This window comes from Pelodiscus sinensis, chromosome 21 (genome assembly GCF_052426305.1).
Source record: "Pelodiscus sinensis isolate ZL-2025 chromosome 21, ASM5242630v1, whole genome shotgun sequence".
NCBI lineage: Eukaryota > Metazoa > Chordata > Testudines > Trionychidae > Pelodiscus > Pelodiscus sinensis.
Window position 1 is genome coordinate 23648677 of NC_143072.1, and position 27041 is coordinate 23675717.

The window sequence follows — 27041 nt, forward strand, 5'->3', positions numbered from 1 at the left end:
AAAAAGGCCACTTTCAAGTCTGTAACTGTGTGTCCAGGGAGTTTAAAGTGTTCCCCCACTGGTTTTGAATGTTATTGTTCTTTATGCCTGATTTGTATCCATTTATTCTTTTGCATCGAGACAGTCTGATTTGTCCAATAGACATGGCAGAGAGGCACTGCTGGCACATATCACATTAGGAGATGTGCTGCTGAACAAGCCTTTGATGGCATAGCTGATGTGGTTAGGTTCTGTGATGGTGTCACCTGGGTAGCCGCTTGGACAGAGTTAGCACAGCACTCCAGAGGGCACCACTGCTAACCCTCAACAACTGTGCACGTGGGCGTGCACGTGGACTTGAACCCACAACCCTGCCCTCCCCAGAATTGATATGAGCGAACAAAGCATGGGCAATGGGTGAACCTATAGCTGGGGGAGGCAGGCTCCCAGCCCCACCACTGCTGCTTAGGGCCTCCATCGTAGACAAGCACCTCCCCACATTAGGAGTAGGTCACCCCCCGTGGGAGGCACGCAGCCCTAGCCTTCCCCCCAATAGCACAGGGAGGGAGAGCAGTGCGTGGCCCCTGTCTACCCTGGCCTCAGGAGCATGAGGAGGGCAGGCTGCCACCCCAATCCCAGCCTTGGCAAGGCTGAAGCCCAGGCAGCCCTGAAGACTGCAGGAACCGCACTGAACGCGGAGGACTGGGGACAATGTGTGGGCGAGGCCAGGTGGACAGTTTGGGAAGGCATTGCCTTCCCCTGCCTCTTATACTTGCCACCCATGGAACAAAGGTTATGGAATTATGATTTTTATCATGACTGTGTCCTAAGACTGTATTCCAGGATGACAGGCAACTCCTACTTACTGTTGTCAAGAGAAAAGGACCTTCTGCTGGTTAATTTCTCTATCTACTTTTTAAATCAATGGGATCTGCACACGGACTCCATTGTGCTAGGAGGCATATGTACACAGAACAAAACAGCTAACAATCTAAGTTGAATTGCAAGATCATGGCCTAATTCCATTAATGCTCACAATTTATATTGAAGTTATATCTATAAAGAATTGATAAAGTGTTAGCAAACAATTACTAGATATTGCAAGTATGTTACAGACCTGAACAGTCTGTATTCTGGCTGGCTGAAAGCCATCTGTAGAAGGTATTCTACATGGTTGGACTCTTGGATTCTGTATAAGTCAATTAATTTACTGATTTATTAACCCTTTATAAACTATTCATGACTACACCCTTGACATAAAGCTCAACCTGTTGAAGTCACAGCGCTCTAATTCATTCTGGCAACTTTTTAATCTAATAGAGGAAAAAAGAAAAAAAAACCCTGCCAATGAAACCATAATGACTCAGTTCTTGCCTTGCCAAGCCCAGAAGTTGCTGTGTGGACTAGCCTGCATGGGAGAGTCTGCAACATACCGTACTGCTCTCCATCCCTCTGCACCTGCCATATGGGCACAAATTGTGCTCCAACAATTAAAAGCATGGGCAAGGAGAGGGCTTCATTACCTGAGGCTTTCTAAACATTTTGTCTTATTTGTGGTAAGGAATGCTAGGGAGAGACTAGTCTGCGCAGAGGCCAGCTCACTGAACTGGGGCTTCAGGAGGAAAAGAGCCTGGTGTAAGCTGGTATGGTCCTGATTCTCCAAATGAGGCCTGCTTCAACCAGTGGGGGTTGAACCCAGCAATGTGGAGCTTATTGCAGGATCAGAGCATCAGACAGAATGATGCCAGATGGTACAGAAGTGTTTATTGTCGTTATTTCATTTCACTCTCTCACCAATGCTGCCCCCTCCCCCTGTCACATATAGAACTCTAGGAAATTCCATCCAGCCCTCATAATGGCACCACTCAAACGTACTTTTTATTTACTTTGTTTTTTAAAGAACGCAAGCAGTGCATGGGTATCTATTTATTCATGTTTATTTCCCGTAGGTCCTATGGACGAGTCCCTTCCCCTCTGTCCCTTCTTTCTTCTGACTGCATAATGAGGACAGTGACACCTGACTGCACTTATATAAAGTAAGTTGAGCTCTGGGGTGGGAAGGCTCTGAATAAGAGTTGAGTGTAGTTACCATCTAATCTCCAATCACAATCATACTTGGCACCCAAGCCATGCTTTCCCTCCATCAGGCTCAAGTCACTTTTGCAAAGGTAGGTCAGTATTGTTGTTCCCACTTTGCAGATGGGGAAACTAAGCCACCTGCAGAAAAAGTGACTTGCTCAAGATACAGGCCAGGAAGTAGGGCTGGAGCAGAGAGGAAGACAGACTCTTAGTACATCCAGAGCTGCCTCCTGATAGGCACATTCTGTATGACTGAGAACACAAGCTGCCTGATTCCCAGTTACTCCAGTCCTCAGCTAGCGGAAGGGATGGAGTGGGAGGACTTTAAGCCGCCTGTGTAAGACACTGCCATACCTCCAGTGTCAATTAAGCAGCCATAAGACTGTTAGCATCTAGGCAACCCTAGTACTGCTCAGCCTCTCCTCCCTGCCCCCAGGCTGCCAACTCCAGGGTAACCATTACGCAGTAAACATCACCCATTAAGATGGGTAACTGGTTATCTGTTCATATCTTTATGCTGTGCTGGCTAAATGTACCTTCCAACGAGTTCTATGGACAAAGGCTGCAGAGGAAAGAACTTCCAGCAAAATGGTTCAATACATCACAATATTTGATTCAATCTGCAGTAAATGCAGCTCTGGACCTCCTAGCCTCAGCAAGGAACAAGTATGAGCATTCAGGAGACACAAAGCAGATATAAAATGGCAGAAGATCAAAATAAACAGAGACAAGCAGGAGCAGGTCAAAGGGGAAGGAGTTTTTATCTGGGGGGCAGAATGTTGCCAGAGCAGATGAAATGCTGAAGGCTTTTAAATGCTGACTGTAAAAGTACAGATGTGTCGTGCTGAAGAGGCAATGAACCAGATGCATCTCTAGTATTGCCTCCATTGATGCCAATGGACTTACACTGAGCTGTCCCAACAATCTCCCTGGCAAAGGTGGTAATGAATTTGTACTGCAGTAGTATCTGGACCCCGACCCTAGGATGCCAGGTACTGTACAAATACAACTCATCTGACAGCTTCCCTCCTTATCCACTAGCCAGCCCTCATCTGCCCTCAACAGTAAGGCCTTGTCTATACTTATCTGGAAGGTTAAATTAAGATATGCAACTCCGGCTATGTTAATTGCATAGCTGGAGTTGACTTACATTAATTCGACCTTTAGCGCCACCTCCACAGCAGGAGGTCAATGGGAGCAAACGCAAATGTTTACTCCTTACTCCTCACAAAAATGAGGAATACCGGCATTGACAGGGGCGTTCAATTGGGCGGATCTTTACTAGACCTCTAAATCAAACTCCAGAAGAACCACCACCTCAGCATCAATTTTCCCAGTAGTGAAGATGTGGCCTAATTCTCTGACAATCGGTCTAGATTTCATCAGACGTTAGGGTGAAACCTTTAACGGTGACTTCAGCCCTTCTCAGGCACATAGAGCATGTGACACCCAGCTGTGCTGATGTAAAAGGTGTGGATGAATGCTGGATGCATGTTGGATGGTGGTGTGGTACATATTGCTTTTATGTGTGCGCTGGAGACTGAAATGAAACTGAGGGTGTGCTGGAATGCATACTTGACAGCTCTGCAGGCATTTGCAAGGTGCCAAAGAACACATGAGTCTTTCCCAGTGTAACCCCCAAGGAGATTGCTTGGATTCCCGGGGCCTTGTCTGCTGGCAGCTCAGGGAGAGGCACTCTGAGTTTGCCTTGGCTCCCCCTCCCTACCAGGGCCAGAGTCTGCCCGGCAACCCATGGGGAGTGAGATGCCCCTCCCAGGGGGAAGGAGAGACCATTGTTGAGGGGAGTCTGGAGCCAGCCAGGAAAAGGGGAGGACTGTGTGTGTGGGAGCTAGTAAGCCCCAGGCCTGCATGCAGGGTTCCCCCTGAGAACTAGCCTCTAGGGACCTGAAGGCAGGATCCCACAGCTGGGTTTATGTCTCCACTGTTGATTCCCAATTGTGGAGTTTGCTGGGAGGCTTCCCCAGCCAGGCTGAGTTGGCTCTCCAGCTCCCTGGGTGAGAGAGTCACTGCATGGTCAGCTCGGCTCTAGCAGCAAGTTCAGGGCTGCTGCCTGCTGTGTGGGTCTGGAGGCTGGGCTGGGAGGCTATAGTTTTGAATTTTGGTGCAGTTGTGTGGTCTGCATCTTGAGCCCTGCACTCCTTCGCGGTGAGGGGAAATTCTGGGACCGAAGCAGCCTGGTTCCTACTTGAAGAGGACCCCGGTGAGAAGAGAGCAGCCCTTTGCAGAGACTGAGTCATCTCTCAACCTGAGGCTCATTCATGGAGTGTGTGAGTGCACCAATTTTTAGTTAGTAAGTCAGGGAATTTGGGGATTTTATTACCTGCAGCATATTAAACTGTGGAGGGATTTACTGCCTTCTCCCATTTGTGAGTCCTTTGGGCTGTACTGGATCTAGTCAGCTCCACTGCTAAACCACTGCAGAGAAGGATTGCGTGGTCAACAGTCATCAAGGGCCCCAACAAAGTACGCGTACCAACGGGACACTAACTTCACAGTTGCTGGGTACCGGTGACCCTAAAAATAGTGTTTTACCCTGTTCTGTTATAATTGTCTCCTGTTTAATATAATTGTGTTTATTATAGTGTATGTGTTTGTGTTATTTTCTGGGAGTCTCCAACTATCTGGCAAATACGTGGGGATTATCCTGGGCTAGAATGTTCCTCCCAAGCTGCCCTGGTGACCCTGCTAGGAAGGAGTGAGGGGGGTGGAGGCACCGCCAAGTACATCAATCAGAAAGAATAAAATTGAGTGGGTGGCGGGATCCAGAAGAACCCAGACCTATCCATCCGAACCTGAAAGGAGATTGGCTTTAAAAGAAGGTAACCAGGTGGAGAGGGGGTGCTACACCAGTAACTTCTTATTCCCAGGACTTAAGGGCCTAGGAAGAATGGGGTGTGTTTTGCTGCAGCCTTAGCTGTTACCAAGTGCAGCATGTGTTTGTTAAGCTTGTATATTTCAGCACACCAAATATATTGTCTTTCCCCATCTCCGTGCAGGAAGATTTGAGTATACGTACTAGTGCCATGGACAGGAGCCTATAATAGGCTTCAGTGAGCTTCAGAAGTCAATAGAATGCTCCTTTCCATTAGCTTTATCCCAGCCAGACTTTCACATGAAGGTTCTCCCAAGATCTCTACACAGTCACACTGGGTCAAATCCAGCAAATTGCATTTGTAATGCTATCACAGCAATTCATTACCGAATACCACTTACATCTTTCAACTGGATCAGCAGGGCTCTGGCTGCAGCTCAACTAGACTACAGCTCTAGGTGTACATCTACTTTTACATCTGCATATCTACATAAAAGCTATGCTTGGGAGATAGGGGTCTTGGCCCTTACCTTTCTGAGAGTGAGTTTTGGAAGCTTTCCCCGGCCGAGAGATGAAATGAGATTGATGGATAGCATAATAAATAAATAAAACAGAAAAATTGAGAGTGAGAGAAGGATAGAAACAAACAGAACAGTAACATTTCAAACAGGTGGAGTTTTACAGTTATTTTCCAGGATCAAAGGGCTCAGTCTCACCATTTGCACCAAGCGCAACAGGGCCCCAATCTTGACTGCCACTGCCAGCAGTGACTGCAGTACAAATAAGGAAGACTGCACAGGCTTTGGAATGGGAGCTGCCCACCGAGTGGTAAAGGAGGGAAGAGAAATAACCTAATAGGAGAGCAGATTCTGCAACCCTTACTCTGGTGGAGCAGTGCTTATATTTGGGGGTCACAGCAGGACACCGAGGAGGGGGCCTGCAATTTATTGAGCAGATGGGTGGGACATGTCTCCAGCCGACAGCCACTGGGGAAGACATCATTTCTTCCAGATTGGGGGCACTGAGAGTGGGAACCCTTCCACAGACAGGGATCTGGCCTCTTTCATTGTCTGGACCTTCCCTGACAAGGCCCCCCCACTCACCCACACAGAGCCTGATTCTCACAGGATGGCATTAGGCCTCCTGTATTAAAGGGGACAGAAAAAAAGAGATTATCCCTACAGAGCTTATGCTTAGTACACTTGGATCCTTTCAGGCAACCTGCAGCAAAAGCCACCTTCCTTGCACAGGAGCCAGAGGGGTGGCACCTACTCAACCTTCCTGTTAAACCTGGTGTTCTGACTATTGCTTCTGCTGTAAGGTAAACTGAGGCACCACATTCAGAGCGTCCAGACTTATTTCCAACAGCTGCAATCTCACTTCCTAAGAGCCTGGTGCCATGCATGCAGACAGCAAGGAGGGAGTAGAAGGGGGAACCCTGAATCCATTTTAAAGGAGCAGGAGGATACATGTGAAATGTTCCTGGCTAGCCAACTGAAAAAGAGTCAAAGTAATTTCTGACCCAGCCACAGGAGGACGGGGCTGAAAAGAGAAGCACCAGGCTGCATGGGAAAGGCTGCTCCCAGGAGATCACTGACCAACCCCTCCCCCACTCCAGATACCCACAGCGTCTCAACATCCCTGGAAAGCTGGTTCTCAAGAAAATTTAAGCCCACATCTCTGCACAGTTTGGATCTGCTGTCAATCAGCATTCAGACTTTTGGATGCTTATTCAGTGACCATCTTGCCCTTCGCTATCCCAAACACACTGGATTAACCAGAAGAGCAAGACCGAAGCTTCACCTCTCGAAGAGCGCTTCATCAGATGGGACCCTAGGTCCATCCCCCGTAGTCTGCACCCCAGCAGTGGGCCACACCCATCCCTCTTGTGCAGGAGCCCAGCAGCAGCCCGGCCCTATCTCCCTCAGGTTGGAGCCCAGCAGTTCACCCACCTCTACCTCCCTCAGGGAGGACACCAGGCCCATCCCCCTCAGGTGGGAGCTCAGCAGTGGCCACTCCTGTCCCCCTTAGGCAAGTCACTAGGCCCATTCCCTTCAGGAGCGCTGCCAAGCGCATCTGCAGTGGCTCCAGCCAAGTAGAGTTATGGAAACTTGGATCCCAAGAGCCCCAGACAGCAGGTAATTTGTTGCATTTGATAGGAAAGTTCCAGACACTAGAGACTGGTTTGGGTGCATTACGTCTTGCCCTGCTGCACACCGCCCTTTCCCTGAAGCATATTTTAATAGGTTCACTCTCTTTTATTATTGTACAAATGAGCTCACAAACAGAGGAGTTCTTGATGCAGAGAAAACAGGAGGGCAGCTTTGTGCATGTCTCCCTTTGTGTGTATACAAGGATTGAGTACCTTGCAAGTACTCAAGAGCTGCCAAGACCCAAAGAGATGGAAAAAGTTCATGGGAGTCCATATTTTTATACAACCTGCCCTTCTGCATAAATAGAAACAGCTCTAGATCCTTTTTGCCCAGAAAAGATCAGTTGGGGGACTCTGTAACTCTCTGTATCAGCTCCAAGGCAGGTTAGGAAAAACAACCCCTTTGTCATTCAGCATGGGCTTAATTTGGTTCTGGGAGTTAAGTGCTGTGGAGGCTGGCAGTAAGATCAAAAGCACTTTTCAGACTTAACAAGACCTGTGTAGTTATCAAAGAGCTCTTCTTGCTGTTGTGGCAGGTATGGGACAGCCCACATTGTGCAACTCTCAGATGGTCACAGGCACAACATCTCTTCTCCATGGCCCCATCACAAATGGTGGCTGCAAATGCCATTTTTAGTTTTCAATGTGGCCTTGTCCACGTGGAGAACTGATTCTGGAATAGGGCTGGGGGGAGTCTAAATAGCTGTTGCTATTCCAGAAGGAGAGTGTTCACATAGGACATCCTCTGCCGAGCCTATTCCAGTCAATTTCCCCATGTAGACAAGGCTTGCCTTTTGCTGCTTGCAGGTGGGCCCCTTCTAGCTGCCACGCCAGGCAGGAGGGCTGTGGTATTTCCTAACAACAGGGGCATTTCAAACAGCCTGGAGTTTGGGCTTCTTTCATAGGCACACCTGAGAATTTATTACTCCTCATCTGTTTTATGGGCATGCTGAAATGTCCCATGGGAGCTATACCAATTTACACCAGCTACAAGACTGGCTCAAATGAGTGGTGCTGACTTTCACAAGGTGGGAGTCTGAGCCCAATGATTCCAATTGACATGAACATGGGATATGGGATGAGCTCTATAAACAAATCAACCCTCAGCAGCTGATAACTTTAGATTTCAGGTATGTCTTTTTCTGTATCCCTTCAAAGTACAGTTGTATGCTGGGTATGCTTCATTTTGCTGATGATGAGGTGAGTAAGGCCTGGGCGGCAGCAGCATGAAAGGGAAGAACTAAAAAACCCCTGGTCATTAAAGAAAACAGTAAAACTGCACCAGCTGCTGTGAGAACGAGCTGAAAGAGACTGAGCAGGCAGATAATAAGTTCTGGCCTTAGCAGATGGCTTTGTTCTGGAACAGGAATGGGTTCCCCCTCCCATACCTGCAAAGTTGTGTCACCTTCTCCTTCAGTCTCGCCATCAGTATATCTCACTCTCAGCCTTGAGGTCTGCTTCCTCCTGGTCTTCCTCCCACTACAAACCCAATTATAAATATCCTCCTCAGCACAACTCTCTAAATAAACCAAAGGAGCAGCCTGACAATGAGGACTGCATGAGTGTCAGCATATTAAATTCACTCATTGTGGCTAGGAGGATGGGAAAAAGTAATCCCACCATTCATTTCTCTTATTGCTTTATAATACCACCCCGAACTCTGCCATCATAGCTACATCTCTCGATAACTATAGGATGCAGCTCCACACTTTCCATTCAATCACTGGACTCAGACAGCATGGAGATTCATTCATCCGCATTCTCATTTCTTCCTGCCACAAGCATTTATGCTACGCGGGAAGAGGATGGAGGGGATAAATAACAAATTGAATGTTACACATTAATATAAATAAAAAAGGTGCTGGAGTATCAAAAAAGGGACACTGATTAGACAGAAGGACATCATCCGCCCAGAGACAAGAGGACATTTCTTTAAGTATGAAGGCAATAATTCAGAAGCCTATCATGTTGAGAAGGAAATTGATTTTAGAGCAGGAGATAGCATAATGGGTATAGTACCTGGGCATGTTCATAGCACAAGGTGGATCACCATCTTTGCCCTAGAGGACATAGCCCTACCACCCGACGCATGGTGCTGAAGCAAAAGGTATTATCTGACACATACACAGAGTATGACCACAAGAAAAACACCGGGAAGGAAAAGAAAGGATGTTCTCTTTATTCAGGGCATCAAGAAGCTCTACTTTCTTGTCATTTTGACTTATAGCTGACGGAACCAATGTTGCACTACACCATATACAATCGCTCAGGGAAAATTTGGGAGGAAGTCTTGTTAGGAATACCAGGAGCTACTTGATTTCACTGCAGCTCTTTGAGAGGCAAAACTGTGTAACTACTGACAGATGGGACACATACCATAGGTATACAGCAGAGTGGCTGTTCTCTGGATAGCCCAGATTGCAAGAACCAATGCTGCCAGATTCACACCTTAAATCAGGTCCTGTTATCCTAGATCCTTGTCATCCAGACGATATCATACTTAAGACTGTAAGCTCTTTAGGGCAAGGATCATGTTTTTATTCTGTCTGTACTGCTCCAAGCGCAATAGAGTTCTGGCCCATGACCGTACAGTGAAAATGGGGAGAATATTATAAAACAATTCCCATTATTTTCAGTCCCACTTAGTCACTCCTGGGACACTAGCTCACTTCTTTTGGCAATCGCAAGCCAGATTCACTTGCAATGGATACCCGAGAGCTGCTTGTACTAGGAGTCTCAGAGGGGTAGCCGTGTTAGTCTATAACTGAAAAAAAAATTAAAAAACAACAAATAGTTCTGCAGCACCTTAGACACTAACAGAAAATGTAGATGGTATCATGAGCTTTTGTGGGCATGAATGAAGTAAGGGGTGTACTAGGGGGTTAGCACTCTGGCACTGTCCCCCTTCAGACTTGTTCTCATGATAGCAGGAACTAACTCCCTCCATCTTTGAAAATCTTCAATTAACAATAGGCAATATTCTCCTCTCTACTCCATAAAGTAGCAATCAGCTGCGACACAGGAAAAAACCTACCCTCTCTCAAGATGTTCTTTCTCTGTTGCCAGCTGTTTGAAATGTCCCTCTTTGGTGCAGGCAGCTTAATTAACATGCTGACAATGTGCTAACCAATGGCACCTAGAATTGCCCATACTGTAATCACTACCAAGTCCTAGTTTGCCTGCAAACACTAACCCCTAGGAGTAAAATTGAACTGTAGAAAGAAGGCAACAATTCCACTTATCTCAGCTACTATCTTTGGTGGCATGACTTCAGTCAGTTTGTTGCCATCATCTTTACTGGATTATTTATTGCATCATTCTAGACTCAGCTATCATAGTCCTCTTACAAAACCTACCACCACAGGGAGCTGATTCAGGGCTGACTGCCTTTATCGTCAACTTCTGTAGGAGCAGAATCAGGCTCTAAATAGGCAGTTTCTGCTCCAAAATGAGCATAAAAACCTAATCGCTTCAATTACCCAGACGGCAAAGGACCTGATGCAGAGTGCTTCGTAGCACTGATTAGCAGCATTTAACAGAGCCATTTATAAACTGACAGCCGGTCACAGCATCAAGTAAATAATCATAATGTTGGGTTGGGTTGTTTGGTTTTTTTTTTTTTAGATAAATAGCTCTAACCATCTCCATGATGCTCTAGTTTAAAAGAAAAAGTGAATGCCCATCAATCTCTCTCTGAAAATGCTGCAGCTAGAACAAAAAAATGAGAGTGGGGGAAGGGCTGCATTAGCTGATGAAAGCAATGGCTGGAATAGCAGAGTCATTATTAGGATTCCTAGGTGGGAATTCTGAACCTGCACAGACACTTACCCCCCAATCACTGGCACATGAGAACTGTAGGAGTGTCACTGCAATGGAATTGAACCCATATCTACCAACCCTCAGGCTAGCGCCTTAATCACTGAGCCCTCCCTTCTCTTGCTCCTAGCTGTACACTGCCATTTCCCAAGCTTTTTGACATGCCACAGGAAGATCCAGGAGTCTGGGGGCTAACTGGTCTAAATGGGTCTCTCTCTATGGATGTCAATTTACACCAAATGAGAATTTGGCCCTAGTTGTGTGATGCTAAGCAGAGCAATGCTATCAATACCTGATGATCTGGTTACTCTAGTTAGCCATGAATTGTCTCAAGTTTAACTCAAGATTCCCCATCATATGACAGATCTTTTGAAAGCGGTCACGGGTTAGTTATGATTGGGAAGGCAAATGAAATTGTGGCTCCATAACTATACCAGCAGCACTCCCTACCTCTTAAAACATATGAATCAAAAGTTCAAGCAACTGGATTTGCTGTTCTTATAGGATACACTATGTAGAAGCTATAGAAACCATTTTCATATTTAGCTAGAAGCCATCTTGTATATTAGAAACCATTTCAGCTTTTCTCTCAAGCACGTAGACCAGAGTGAACTTTCTGTCACCCCATGAGAAGAGGCCTACAGGATGGGCTATTGGTATGTGTTAATGGGCTGGTTGGGACAGGAGATATACTCCCTCGTACCTGTCCGCCATCTTGTTGATAAGGCTTTGTTTTTCCAAGTTTAATTGAGGATTTCTGTAATTAGATGCCCTGACTGTTTGGCTAAGGGTATAAAGATACTAGGATTGATTGTATTAGCCAGCCTTACTGGGCCTGGCTCTGTTGGGACCACGGTTGGCTCATGCTGTGCTTTATTAATTAATAAAGCTGTTTGTTAGCTGCCTAAACAGAGAGGAGCGTTTTTTTGCTTCAACAACTAGATCTGCTCTACCATGTGATCTTCACCTATTCCCCTCCTCTACTTCAGCACTCCACATTCTCTGGGCTTGTCAGTAGCATCACTTGTGTCTGCTATGGTGGGATTGTGGAAGCTCAATGCCTCTCTACACAACCACGGTGCTGTAAAGTACAGGAAACATCAAGAAGCACCCACCCGTGCACTCAGTTCTCAGTACATGACCAGATGCGTCACATGTCCCAGGACCAAGCTTAGCATCTGCTTTCCACTAATCTTCTGCTCTGCCAAGTCCGCACTACTCAGCATATACCCCTGTTAGTGAGTCTGACCTCTTGAAGGGCTGAATCAGCCGAACTCCATTGGCAGCAGGGTGATTAACATCAGCAAACGCTGTGGGATGAGTGTCAAACCCACAGAAATCTTTCATAGACCATGGGACAAAGGAAAGAGGAGATGGGAAAGAAAAGATATATGAGAACACCAAAAACGCATAAACAAAAAGAAGAGGGGAAAAGCAGGAAAAGGAATGAGTAGAGAATGAGGCTAAAAGAAAAGTGACAGGGGAGATAAGGGTCAAAGAAATTAAGATAGAAAGACAGTGATAGGTCAAGACAAGATACAGTTTCTTATCCTCCCCTCCCCTTTCTCCCTTCAGTTTGGATGTGAAACCCCTCCAAGCTGCCCTGGAGATTAGAGGGAGACCAGCCATCTCACCACCCACTCTCCCATGAATGCCACAGCATGTTCAGCCCTTGCACCACTCCCACATTTCATTTTAATTTTAGCAAATACTTCAAAAGAGAGAACCCAGAATTCCGAGGACTTAGCTGCTGCCCATACAATGGAAATTCACAGAGCATCACAACCTATTGCTCATTACAGATCAGCGAGTCACTGCCTCTCTCCGTAACAGAGAGGAAGCAGAGTAAAGGTCATAAGATCTATGCATATTTAATTCTTGCTGCTTGTAGACTAGCATTGAGACATACCTTGGCTTTATTGATTGTGCAGTGGAGAGCATTATTTTCCTGGTCATACAGCAAACTGAAATCTAGTGTTCCCAGCGTAGCTGAAAAAGAAAAAAAAAAGCCTTGTTAACTTGAGCTGATAAGCAAATACTGTTTTTACTTCCTCTAAAAGGGAATAGAGTATGCTGGGGAAAGGGACCTTGTAAGATGCAAAAAAAAATACTGGTATAAGCTTGGGGTGAAATCGCCTGCATCACAGGAGTGTGGGGAGTCACAGGGGCCTGCGCTCCCATCCACAGTGAGTGGATACTCCTAGCCAGCAGGTAGAACAGAAGGTTTATTAGTCAACTAGGACAGAGCATTGGAACAGGCTTGACTGTCCAGAAATTAAGAAACAGTCAATATAATCCATCTTGGAGAAAGGGGGGCCGAGAGCCACTCCCTGCACACCAAACCACCAGAAACTAACCCCCATGCCTAGCCACCTGGACCCAAGCTTCTCTTCCCTTTGTTCTCCTTCCTGGCTCTCCTTCCCAGGGAAAAAGGTGTCACCTGGCCAAGCTCCCTCCCGTGCTCAGGTTATGAAGGGCATTGTCCACTGTATATGTGCTGTGTAGCCTCCCTCAGTGAAAGTCACACCAGAAATCCCTGTCACCATGTAGGTATTAGTGCAGTGCCCCAGAAAACTGAGGCACACACATAGGGTTATTATAGCACAGTAGAACTCACATGCAACATAAAAAAACAAATATAATCCCCACTTCATCAAAGCCTGCAAACTCAGGGCCTGATTGTCAGAGGTGCTGACCAATTCCAGGTGCCACTGAACTCACCATGGATGCTCAGTACTTTTGTGAATTGGACCAGATACATGCATTCACCTCCAAGAAGCAATTCGCAAAGCCCCCATCAGTTTCAATGGGAACCAGATTGGACACTAGCACATACATCACACTTGACATAATGATGCTTTTAGCCATCCATATCCGAGATCAGGGACATCCTCAGCTGGGTCTAAGAAACTGAAGGAGGCTCCTTTGTAAGACAGCTGGGCCCGTGGGACTAGGAATAAATCCCAACCCTTCTTGCCTAGAACACTGCATATTATGGCATAAATTCACCCCATGCCAAGTGAACACAGGACTCCTCAGTCGCAATGGGATCTACACCCATGTGTGCCAGGGATAAATTTATCTAAGATATTGCAACTGCCAGATTCTATCATCCCTGGAAGCCTTCAGCTCCTGCCAGCCCAAACCTACTCTCTGCTCCTCTTCCTGCAACAGCTTCCAGATTTCTCTCCCTCCCCATCTCGGTATGCTCCAGCTGCCCTGCAATCCCACTCCTTGGCAGGCTTCAGCTGTTCCCCTACCCCAGGCTTGGACAAGGAGCCAGCTCCACTATGCCTCCCAAATCCCATATTCTAGGTTTCCCCAACCTCACTGCTCCCATGGAGGCATCTGTGCAGGAAGCAAAGAGGGGAGGCACCCTACTGGGATCCGCCCACCTACTGCAGTGTCACAGGGAGAGAGTTGCAGGAGGCAACTCCACCATGCTCTCACTACTCTAGGGTACCATGCTCAGAACAAACAGGCAGGAGCTATCCCAGCCCCCTGCTTGACAAGTAGACTTTAGTGGCCAAAGCGGAAACTGCAGCTAAAATTCCCATTGCTGCTGATTGACGGGCAATTCCCAGACCTTAATACTGGGGTGAGCAAAAGGGCCTCCGTGGGCTGGAGCTGACCAGCCAAACGGGTTGATCCAGCCCGCGAAGGCCCTGCCATTCCCCCGCACCTAGGCCAATTAGAGCCTGGGGGCAGAGGGAAGCGCACGAAGTTTCCTCCACCCTGCCAGGAGCACGCAGCGTTTCCTGGCAGGGAGGGAGGACACTTCGCACAGTCCCCTGCACCCAAGCCCTCATTGGCCTGGGGGCAGGAGGAGTGAGCGAACTTTCCTCTGCCCTACTCCCACCCTGCGAGGAGCATGCGTCACTTAGAAGCACCCTGATTGGCCTGGGGGTGGAGGAGCACGGGAAGTCTCCTCCTACCACCAGGGGCATGGGTGCTTAGCGGGAAGGAGAAGGCAAAGGGACTCCCCTAGACCAATCATGGGCCGTGGGTGGGCAAACCCGGAAGCATCGTGGCCCCGCCCCTTCTTGCGCAGCCCCTGGCAAAAAATTATTGCCCACTCCTGGCTTAACACTTGCTGTTTCCATGAGGTGTAGTTAGAACTGGCTCCAGCCCTTGATGGGACACTGGGTGCACTTTCAATTTAGGTCAAGGTGCCTGGACATTACTGTGTGGGGTACCTCCAACATGCAATGCAACAAACAATCATTCCCGACCTTTGGGAGTCAGTGGACTATCTAGTACACCCTTCCAACCTCAGAGGAAGAAACATATGCTTTAGGAGAGTGCTTTACTATTGCATCATGAGGGCTGGCAGTTTGCAATTCACCAAAAACTATGGGAATTTATTTGTACCAAGCATTCCTTGCAGCTGAAAAATGGGAGACAAGCAAATACGCTGATAAAAATGCAGAACTGTCATTTGCAATCACTCAGAATAATGAATGAAAAAAACCAGAATAACCTTGGCTGCACAGCAGCTTCAACAGTTGGTGCAGCAGATAGATAGCAAACTAACTTCAATGACAGAACAAAAGGAAAGCTCTCTATTAATATTCACCAATGACAGAGACTGCCTTTGGGGATGCCCAACCCTGCTCTCAATTCCTCTTCTCCTTCCAGCCTCACTGGCCTCATCTATTGCAGTGAACTTGCTCTAACCAGACACATCCTAATGCCTCTTTTTTCAGCAGGATTTGCCAGCACTGGAGCCTATGAAAAGAAAATCATTAAGTGTTTGTCTACACTTCATCTGGGAGCAAGCTGCCCAACCTGGGTTCACAGACTTGTATTAGCAGGACTTGTGCTAGCATGCTAAAAACAACTATGTAGACATTAGGGTTTATCTCCCCAGACTTGGCTTTAGCTGTAACATCTACACATCTTTTTTAGCACTCTAATGCAAGCCTTGCCAGAGCAAGTCTGCAGAGCCAAGCTACGAGGCTTGCTTCCAGATGTTGTGTAGAGCAAGGATCAAGCCTTAGCTATTTCCTCACTGATCCTCATTTTATCTGCCACAAGAAATATTAGGGACGGCAAAGGGAGCATATGCACTGTGCTGCTGACAAGTGGAAAATCTCTTGGCTTCTCAATCATGCAATCCAAGGCCTTCTCCTTTTACAAAGTATTAGTAGCGCAGAATAGGTCCAAGACTTCTCTTTTTTTAGGGAGAGACTTTGTTCTAGGCCTGTCTTCAGACTGCTCTGAACAGGTAATTTTCACATGTTCCAGTTGGACTCTTGGATCACTGGCTCCCAAGGGCCTAGGTCTGAATAAAGCCAGAAACCTGGGACCACTTCCCTGCACACACCGAGATTGGAGGTAACATTGCGGTCATTTCTGAGGCACTGGACAATCCAAACACCATGGTTCTAGTTTAATTCCACAGATGCAAGAGCTTGGATAAGCATCCAAGAGTCTGGGAACTAAGCACAGCCAAAGCTCTCTAAGGTTTCCCCAAGAGCACTGTACTTTATTTCATTCAATCTAATCTCATTGATCAGTCTAGCTATCTATGAATCCTCCATGCTCCCATCACCTGAGTCTAGCTTCTCTCACTTTCTGAGGTTTGTCAATGGGAAAGATGTCCCACAGCTTTCTGGAAAACAAAGGGATAAATATGGTACAATAAGTGGTGCATAATTTTCCCTTCAAAATCTGTTCAGTGCAACTTTTGCTCCACAAAACCCAGACTGGAGATCCTGGGATCTAGATGTGATTTATCCACATTTCCAAGTTGTGAGTGTTTGGATGAACTGTTCTGATTTTGGCCCATCACTAAAATAACTGATTATCCCAGGATGAGTTTTCAGCATGTCCCTGCCATGCAAACCTCCCATACACATGTTCTCCCAAGCTAGTAGGCATAGCACGAGATGCACTTGATTCACTGTACCTTTCTGGTTCCTGAAAAGCCTATCTCACCCAAACCAGAAAGAACCAGCACCCCCCCCCCCCCAAACTCTCTTTTAGGGCCTCCTCTTGGAACACGCTTTATAAATTTAAAACATTCAACACGGCTACTCCCAAACCCACATAAGCTACAGGTGCTCACAGACTTTGTCCTTTGCACCCCATCTGTTCCAGAGCCAGAAACAGAAGCAAACCTCCAGCCCTTCAACTGAGCTCTCAGCCCTTTAAAGGCATTACTAACCCCTTTCCAGCTCTGGATATGACGACTGGACAGGGCCAGCTGGTCCCAGGTACTTGGTCATTATAAGGGCAGGCAGTCCATGACAGTCCCCTTCCAACCAAGGTAAGTAATAGGGAGGAATCAAGCAGAGTAGGGCTAAGAATGGGTCTGTTTTAAATACCATGCTGCATCCTTACCTTTGACCTATCATGCCATCACAGATTGTTTAACCAAGGCATGTTATAATTCACACCTTATTATTCATGTTTTACAGAACAGGCACCGAGAAGTTAAATGATATGCCCAAAGTTGCATGGTGAGCTAGTATCAAAAACTGGGATTACAAAAGTCTCCAGTTCTGACTCTGAAGCGTATGCCGTAGTACAGGAATGTAATAGCATAGTTGATTAATCGATTACCTGATAAGCAAAAGCTTATCGGTTAATGCTATAGACTACACACATTCCCCTACCCCTGGACAGTTAATTTTTTTTGCAAGCTGGCCAGCAGCCCAGTCCAGTCCCAGCTTGTGCTGGGTATTGGACCTATCACTGCTGCGGCTCTGAATTTAAAGTGTATTAGGAACAGGGCAGGCAGACAGCCCGGCTCAGTCCTGGCTTGCGCCCGGTCCAGGACCTATCCTGCTGCAGCTATGCATTTAAAGTATATTAGGATCCAGGCAGGCAGGAAGCCCACCCAGCTCAGGTCTGGGACCTCAGACCACCCTCCCGAAGGGGGGCTGCTGCCACCCTGCATTGCTGCCTCTATATCAGAGGCTGCAGCAGAGGGCGACAGGCAACTGGTCGGTGAGGGGAGCTGGTTTTTAAACTGCCTTGCCCTCGTGAACCAGCTCCCACCTGGCAGGGCCAGCCCGAGTCATTCGTGCACCCCGGAAGCGAGGCGCCACCCCCAGGAGTGTGGCGCATGTGCGACCCTGCCCCTGGGCCCAGCACATACGTGGCCCCGCCCCTGAGCACCCGGTGCATGCGCGGTGCCGCCCCCACCCAGCCTGGCCGCCTCACACGGTGCCCCCTACAATGGGGTGCCCCGGGTACTAGCCTGGTCAGCCCGTAGCTTGGGCCAGCTCTGCCACCTGCCACTTCAGGCTGCTTGCCTCCAATACAGAGGCAGCAGCATGCAATGACACAGGGCTCCTTGGGAGTGAGGCCAGAGTGTACTGGCTGTTGGCCCCACCCCTGGGGACTACAAAATAGTCTAGTAATAGATAAGAATTCATGAGGTTAATCGACTAGTCAAGTAACCGTTATTTAACATCCCTACCATAGTGCAAACAGTAAGACCACGTTGACACCTTCTACTGTTCAGCCTAACAGAGCCACATATCCACTCGTCTCCCCAAGAGGAAATAGATGTTCAAAGCACAGGGCCAATAATTAAATTGCACCATAAGGTCCCACATTCAATGCCTCTCAGATCATACTCTATCAATTTGTAAGATGCTTTCCCTAACTGTCCACCCCATCAGCTTAGCCTGGGATCACCCAGGAGTTTTAGGTGATTCATATTAAAGAGCTTGTGATTGCTTATGTAGAGCCAGCAATTTTATCTGGCTCTTGTTCTAAAGAGAATAAATATTTGCATTCTCATACCTTTTTTCAGGCAGGTTGTAGGCTTCATACTCTACAACTACCAGCATGAATGCTGGTCCATCCCAGTCTCTGTTTCTTCACTTAATTATCATGTTGACTTCATCAGCAAATATAAAATTTCATGGGCCAAGTTCTCTGCTGCCATACGTGGAGGTAGTTCCATTGATTTCAGTTTACACAAGCAAAGAATTTGGTCCCAAATTCTTTTAAAGAAGTCTATTCAGTGCCACCCCCAAGATCTTCCTCCTTCCGCACAATGCTGACTCTCTCACGCTAAGACAGACTCTACTTCTCTCCATATCATGTGTGCTCAGTAAGAGGCTCCCACATTGAGGCCTTTTTTCTACAACAGCTGCTAAGTTTCATGTACATCCTGCCTGGACGTCAGTATCTTTTACTCCTGGGGAAAGGTAAAGTGGGGCCTGTGTGTAGCTCAGCTTGCCAAAACAGCAAGAAGTGAGAACAATTAGTGAAGCAAAATAATTGTGTGCGCACACTGCACAACCACCGTCTCTGTGGTACAGTTCACTGCCTGGTCACTGAGCCTAAGAACTGTTCGGGTGTAATAGCAATTACAGCTTATAGTGTCCACAAATGCATCCCAGACAGGGTCACTAACATTGAAATGCAGCCAGCGTGGAGCAAAGGAGGGATCTTGAATGAAAGGACCTCATTCTGCAAGGTCCCTCAGAAGACCACACACATTTCGCAGGGTGCTCACTTCGTCTCTCATGAAAGGATGTAGTAAGCTGGAACCTGAACTTGTGTCTCAATGGAATTCCATCTAACCTGACAGCCTCATCGATTTCAACACCATAAGCATCTTTACAGCTCTCTAGACTGACCTCTTGCAGAACGCAAGCTAAAGAATTTCACACAGCACATGCATCTCCTGCATGCAACAGATGCAGCTACCGAATAAGCCACAACTCTCCTGGGAAGACAGGACTAGAACCCAGTTTCTGCTCCAAACATCCATGTCTTTTCCCCCTGAAGTTAGAGAAGACTGCCACAGATTTATCCCCACAACAGGTAACAAAATGTCCCTGGCTGTTATTTTAAAGCAGGAAGCGGCACTGTACGATAGCCAGTATCTTTACCCTTTCCATGGATGCTCTGCCTCCTATGTTGGAGCCCCAAATACCCTGCCCAAACCCCATTTTCCCCTGATTTAACCCACACTGCAGCTATAAGCAGAGTCCTTCTGGGTAAATGAAGAGTGGAGATTACGATCAATACTGCTCCTGAATCATCAGAGGGATACAACACAGATGAGAGATTAGCAAAACAGAGAGATGGCTGCCTGGAGAGAGGAATTCATTCCTGCTCTTAGCATACCTTTTGCCCTGAAGGAAGCAAATAGTCCATGGCCCTGCCATAGTGTGGTTTGATATTGCAAGTTTTAATGGCTCCAGATGCAGAATAATGAGCACTGCTGTGAATGCCACTCAGTGTGCTGGTTGTTCTTAATAGGACAGAAGCAGGTGCACTATGGGCAGCAGTTGTCCATTGCGTCAAGCTGAAATACGCTGCTCTTGGTCTTAAATGAGCACCTGCTGCTGTGAATCTTTGCAAACACCATAAGGCTCCTAGCAAACGCCAAAAAGTAATTTTCAGTCAGGAGGAGTCTAGCATTCCCCCACACAAAAGGCAAGCAATCTATTAAGAGGGACTTGAAATTCCACCAAGCCACTCTGCTAAGAAAGCCAAACTGACTATTTCCCCCTTTTGGTAAGAGTTTAAGGATGCTCTGCACAAGAGACATACCTTGATGTACCATCCTGTACATGCAGTGACCACATGCCTGTCCATGTATGTAGGATTAGATCTCTTGGCATAATCACACATTTGTGATACTCTCCCCAGCCAAATGATCCACCAATGGGCACTAAACTTGAAATAGAGATACAGTTTGGGGGTTCAATAAATAAAAATATAATCTGAGTTCTAGATAATACTTAGTCCTGCTATAAGTGCAAGGGACTAGACTAGATGATCTCTTGAAGTCCTTTCCAGTCCTATAAGTCAAATCAACACTCACCTGCAGGACCTGTGACTAAGACACTGCAGTACCAGTAAAGTGCATAAGAACATGAAAGCAAAATTGACAGGAAATCAGAATGACAATGATTGCCCTAATTGTATGGTCCCAGCTGAGCAAAATGCAAAAAACAGCAAACAGCATGACTGGTGAAAAGTGAATTGGATTTTTAAATTCCTTTCTCGTTGGATGATCTGATGGATTGTCACTAACCCAGAGCTGGACATTTCTCTTATAAAATACATATATAATATGTAGTAATGGGCTTAACCTGAAGCAGAGGAAATTTAAAGCTGATAGTAGGAAAAAAGCTTTTTAACTCTAAGGAGACAAGCACTGGAACAGGCTGCCAAAGGAGGCTGTGGAATCCCTATTATTGGAGATATTTAAGAACAGGTTAGATACCTATCAGGAATGGTAGATTTACTTGGTCTTGCCTCAGGGCAGAGGCTGAATTAGATGATAGTTCCTTCCAGCCCTACATTTTGAGGATTCTATGGCTATCTTAAAACATCCCTTTGTCAGAGCACTAACAACAGGGGAGGGCAAAGGGGCCTCCGTGGGCCGGATCCAGCTCCCCTCATGCACTGGCTGCCTGCTGCCCTGTGCTGCTGCCTCTAATACAGAGGCAGCAGCATGGAGTGGCATCAGCCCCTATCTGGGGGGAGGGTCTGAGCTCCCGGACCCGGCACAAGCCAGAACTGAGCTGGGCTGCCTGCCTGGCTCCTAATACACTTCAAATGCAGAGCCACAGTGGGAATAGGCACAGCCACAGTGGGGTAAGTCCCAGACCTGGCACAAGCCAGGACTGAGCCGGGCTGCCTGCGTACCTGGCTTCTAATACATTTTAAATGCAGAGTCACAGCAGGGGTAGGTCCCAGACCTGGCGCAAGCTGGGACTGAGCCAGGCTGCTGGCCAGCATGCTAAAAAATGTACTGGCAAAGTGAAGAGAGGGAAATGCTATAACATTAACCAATAAGCGTTTGCTTATTGGTTAATCGACTATATTATTACATCCCTACTTCGCGGGCTTCCCCGTCCCCAGGTCTTGATTGGCTGGTTGGTGGGGGGAGGGGAGCAGCAAGGTAGCCATGGCCAGAAATTTATGAAGTGCCCCCCTTTTAAAAATTATTGCCCACCTCTGACTTAGAACCATCTCCCCTACCCTAGCCTATTAAAGCCCTGGGCTCTAGCACTTTCACTCATCCTCTAACAATATTTTCCAAAGAACAGAAGAGCCTGCCAGCAGGCCCTCAAATTCAACAAAGTTTCTCTCAGCTAACAAGTTTCAAGGGACATAATCTCACCAGCAGACACATTTTCTGTTTGTGCACTGCACACACACATCTACCCTTTCAAACTCCACCCTCTCATCCAACAACACACCCAATCAACAAATTGAACGCCATAGGTGTTTCCTAGGTAACCGCACCCTTCTCAACATCACATATAGGCTTCAGATAATGGAAAGAATTAAAACCAACATGCAAAGCACTTTCAATAAAATTACAAGATTCAGTGACTTGAAGATGAAGTTAGACAGGGCTAGAAATAAGACATGCATTGTTAAGTGAAGGTAATTAACCATTGGAGAGCAATTAAATTAGGGAGGTGGTGAATTCTCCATCATTGAAGTCTTTAAACCACAATCAGATGTCTTTCTAAAAATTCGAACTACCATTACTCCTCGTGGAACCAGGAGAGCCTAATTCGAACTACCTACTCCGTGCCGTGTGTAGCCGCGGGAACGGAGTCCGCACTAAGGGGGATTTAAAAATGGCGGCGCCCGGCAAGATGCAAATGAAGCCCAGGATATTTAAATCCCGGGCTTCATTTGCAACTTCAAATGCCTACATTAGCCACCCTAGTTCGAACTAGGGTGGCAGTGTAGACATACCCTTAGAGATGAGGTACAAAGCAGTGTAATTGAGGGAGTTTAGTTGGGCTAAGGATGTCTTCCTTAGAGACTAGTTGTATCCCCCACTGACAGTCAAAGGAATCTAAGGGTTTGTCTACACAAGGAAATCAAGCAGACTAGCTATTGCAGAACAGATACCGCACACTAGTGATGCCAGAATAACTCTTTATGTGGACACTCCATTCTGGAGTAAAAGTGACTTTATTCATAGAATCACTTACATGATTCTAACTATAATATATCAATATTGAGTTAGAAAATACTTCAAAGGGTCATCTAGTCCAGTCCCCTGCAGTGAGGCAGGACCAAGTATAACTAAACCACCCTGACAAGCATTTAACTTGTTTTTAAAAACCTTTAATGACAGGGATTTCATACACCCCCAGCAGCCTATGGCAAAGCTTAATGATCCTTTTAGTTAGAAAGTTTTTCCTAATATCTAACCTAATATTCCCTTACTGTGTATAAAGACTATTACTTTTTATCCATTCTTACTTCAATGGAGAAAGAACTAGTGATCAGTCTCCTTTATAATAGCCCTTAAGAAAGTTGAAGCCTTATCATACCCCTCCTCAGTCTTTTTTTCTGTAGACTAAACATGCCCAGTTTTCCTTTTCTCGTACATCAAGTTTTCTAAAGCTTTTATCAGTTTCGTTTCTCTGCTCTAGACTTCTCCCTAATTTGTCCACATATTTTTAAAGAGTAGAACCCTGTATCAGACACAGTACTCCAGCTGAGGCCTTACCTGTACTGAGGCTGAGAAAATTTCATCTTGGCTATGTCTAGACTGGCATAAAAGCATAAAAGCATTTTCGGAAAAGAGTGCCTAGATTGGCACGGACGCTTTTCCGCAAAAGCACTTTTTGCGGAAAAGCATCCGTGCCAATCTAGACGCGCTTTTCCGCAAAAAAGCCCGGATCGCCATTTTTGCGATCAGGGCTTTTTTGCTGAAAACAAATCTGGGCTGTCTACACTGGCACTTTGGCGCAAAAGTTTTGCGCAAAAGGACTTTTGCCCGAACGGGAGCAGCATAGTATTTCTGCAAGAACACTGCCAAATCTTATATGAGATCGTCAGTGCTTTTGCGGAAATTCAAGCAGCCAGTGTAGACAGCTGGCAAGTTTTTCCGGAAAAGTGGCTGATTTTCCGGAAAAACTGGCCAGTCTAGACACAGCCCTTGTGTCTTCCATATACGACACTCCTAATAATACACCATGAAATTATATTAGCTTTTTTTCCAGAATTGCATCATTCTGTTGACTCGTATGTAATTTGTGATCCACTATAACCCCCATATCTTTCTCAAGTGCTTTTGCATAGCCAGTTTTTCCCATTTTGTAGCTGTGTGTTTGATTTTTCCTTCCTAAGTGTAGTACTTTGCACTTGTCTTTATTGGATTTTCATCTTATTGCTTTCAGGCCATTTCTCCAATTTGTTAATATCGTTCTGAGTTCTAATCATGGCCTCCAAAGTGCTAGCAACAATTCCCAGACTGGTGTCATCTGCAAGTTTTATAAGCAAATTCTCCATTTCATTATCAAAGTCCTTAATGAAAATACAGGACAATAGCAGGCCCAGGACAGACACCTACACTGAAATGAAGACTTGGCAAGTTCTGCCACCTCAGCTTTAGCAAGTGGGCTAGTTTGCATTGGAAAATGGGTGTGATGTGTTTCAGTTTGCTGCTGGGGCTTCTGTTTACCAAAGAGGATTCAGCTAATAGAATATCCATGCAGGGAGTTATTCTGAAACTGTTGTTGCAGAATACCCCTAAATCAACAAAGAGCTTAAAGAAGCAGCAAGTTATAGAGAGGTGAGGGCTAAATTGCAGCACCTTGCACGTCATTTCCACAGAGTCTAGTTATTCTCCAGAGAGTTTAGCTTCCCCATATCCTACAACATTGCCACACAGCTAACCACTAGTGGATGCACTTCAGTAGCACATGGGTGATCTCTGCATCGAGTTTGTAAAGCATGTTGGCATTCTGGGGATGAGTTATAGAAACATAAGATCATTATTATTCAGAAGACAGAAAATGGTGGGTTCCATCCAAGTCTTGCACAGCCCTCCAAGCTGTGGCTATAATTAGTCGAATCCTGTATGACAAACAGGCGTCCCCACAGCAGACTGAGAGGCATCGCTCCCATTTTCCAATGCTGACTAGCCCAGCTGCTAACGCTAAGTCTGCCAAACTTGGGAAGTCTTCAGTTCTCCTTAGGTATCAATGGAGAAATCTCCCAGAACTGGAGTTTGCTTATTTCCATGTGTTTGCTAAGAAGGCCCCTTAATCATTCATTTGCTGAGATCTTTGAATTTGACTTGTCTGGAGCTCAGACAGAATAATTTAATCTCATGAAGGGACCTATTATCCTGATGGATTCTGTGATCTAAAAAGCAAATTACAGTCTTGGATCGAAACCTGATTTTGGCCAGGAAATGACAAACCACTCATCCTCTCAGAATGACTATTTGCCCTCAGGTGCTGCTGGAACACACAAATCCTAGTTCCGGCAATGCAGGCAAAATTTAAAGGAATCAAAACACTCAAGCAGATGCTCAAATAGTTCTGCATTTCTTTTTATAAACAAGTGAAGCACGCGAGAATTGAAGTCTGTCTCCTTGACAAAAGAATCTGGCCTCATCTTTATCATGATTCATGACCACCAAGGCTGGCACTTTCTACAGAATGAGGACTGAAACAATTGTTTTATCCATTCGGCACTGGTGTTCTACAAAGGTTGCCAGCAGATAAGCATGCAGTTTACATTCTATAGTCCCTTTGCACCATATAATCAGTTCTAAGAGGAGGCAGCATGATCTAGTGGACAGAATACCGGATTGGGAATCAGGAGACTCTATTCTGCTGTTGTTGGTGAACAGGGCTTCTCTATTCTCCTCTGTTGTTGATCTGCTGGGAGACTTAGGGCAAGTCACTTCACCTCTCAGTTTCCCCATCTGTAAAATGGGGCTAGTTATAGTAGTACCATTTGTAAAGAGTTCTGAGAGCTACAGATGAAAAGCTGGGTGAAGGTTTTATCATGTTACTAATTTTCTTAAGCAGAACACCTCAGGCAAAGTGACTGGACTTAGAAGTGAAATTCTTTGGCCTGAACTCAGGTGATTGATAATAGGCTAAGGAACTTTTGCTTCACAGCTTGCCAGAGGTCTCAGTACAGTTCCTGGAAGGCAACTGTCCATACTGGCACCTTTGTTACAGATCAAAAGGGCCTGCAGATCATCCTCAGACTCCAAACTTTTCAGGGCCTGATCTAACGTCTGGAGGCACTGAGAGTCTTTCTATTGACTTTAGTAGCTTTAAGGCTCCCCCACTGTTAACAATGACCATGTTAGAGCACAGGTATTAATCTAAATACAGTTTTCACTCTAGAAATGTTCATTTATATTGAAAAGCCATTACAGGCATCAGCTGAAGCCCACTGGACTGCCCAGACACCCAGGAACAGCTTACAGTCTATAAGCCAGGCTAAGAGTGGGAGGGGAAACAACAGCACAGAGAGCCTAAATGACTTGCCTCAGGACATAGCAAGTGAGTGGTAAAGCTAGGTACAGAGCCCAGATCTCCCTTCTGCCTACTCAATATGCCACCCACTGGATCACTCTGCCTCCCATGAGATTAATTCACCCTGATAGATCCAGCTCCCCTGCTCCACCTAATGTATTTAAGCATTCACAAGCTAATTGTCACCTTATTAGCAACAGCTGTCTGCGAGCATTCTTTCCCCATCCATCCCCAATTTCTCTAGCTGGACTTCTCTGATATCAGTTGCTGAATCAGTTGTTTCCTCTGGGGTTCCCACAGCCCTTCATGCTCACTGCAAAGCCTCCTTTACCGAATTATTCAAAGTTAAAGGTCTGAAACAGTCCACACAGCCAGCCTCACTTACCAGAATGCTCATATAAGCAGCACCCTTTTTGTTGGAAGGAGGGAAAAAGACCCAACATAAAGAAGTTCCTAGAAGGTTAATTAAAGATAGTTATCTTGTTTCATTGGCTGTGGCTATAGGTCTGTAAGGCGACATCCAGTTGTATTTGTTTTGGGCTCTTAACAGATTAGAACAAATGCATTATCACCTTGTCTCACATGTCAAGACACAAAGAGCTAGTACACCCACAGGAAATTACTGCATTTTATATGCTGACACCAAAGCATTCTGGTATAATTAATTTAAAAGATCCTCCATAAGCATATTTTTAGTCTTTGGACAGCTATTTTCCCAGGTCTTTTTATTACGGTTTTTATGAGAGATAACATAGCACAAAGGCTGAAATAACATAACAATCCTCACCCAGAGAGGGGTTTGGACTGGAGCACAGGCCTCACATTTTGGGAATGCAGAGGAGTAAGAGTCAAACTGTCCTCCCTACCTCAGAACTTGATGCTGAGGATCCAGAGCCTACCTCCCCTAATGCAAACCATCCCCATGAAAGGACATGACTGTGCA

At 46.2% G+C, this 27041-nt stretch overlaps 1 protein-coding gene across 2 annotated transcripts in view; it reads right to left on the reverse strand.

Moving 5' to 3' along the window:
- The window catches only part of DOC2B (double C2 domain beta), a 192713-nt gene that overhangs the window by 142171 nt on the left and 23501 nt on the right, over positions 1–27041 (reverse strand). For both annotated transcript variants that reach the window (XM_075904663.2, XM_089772149.1), the window contains exon 2: positions 12769–12848. In XM_075904663.2, the coding sequence (XP_075760778.1) occupies positions 12769–12848 (80 nt within the window). The remainder of the gene's footprint in view (positions 1–12768; positions 12849–27041) is intronic.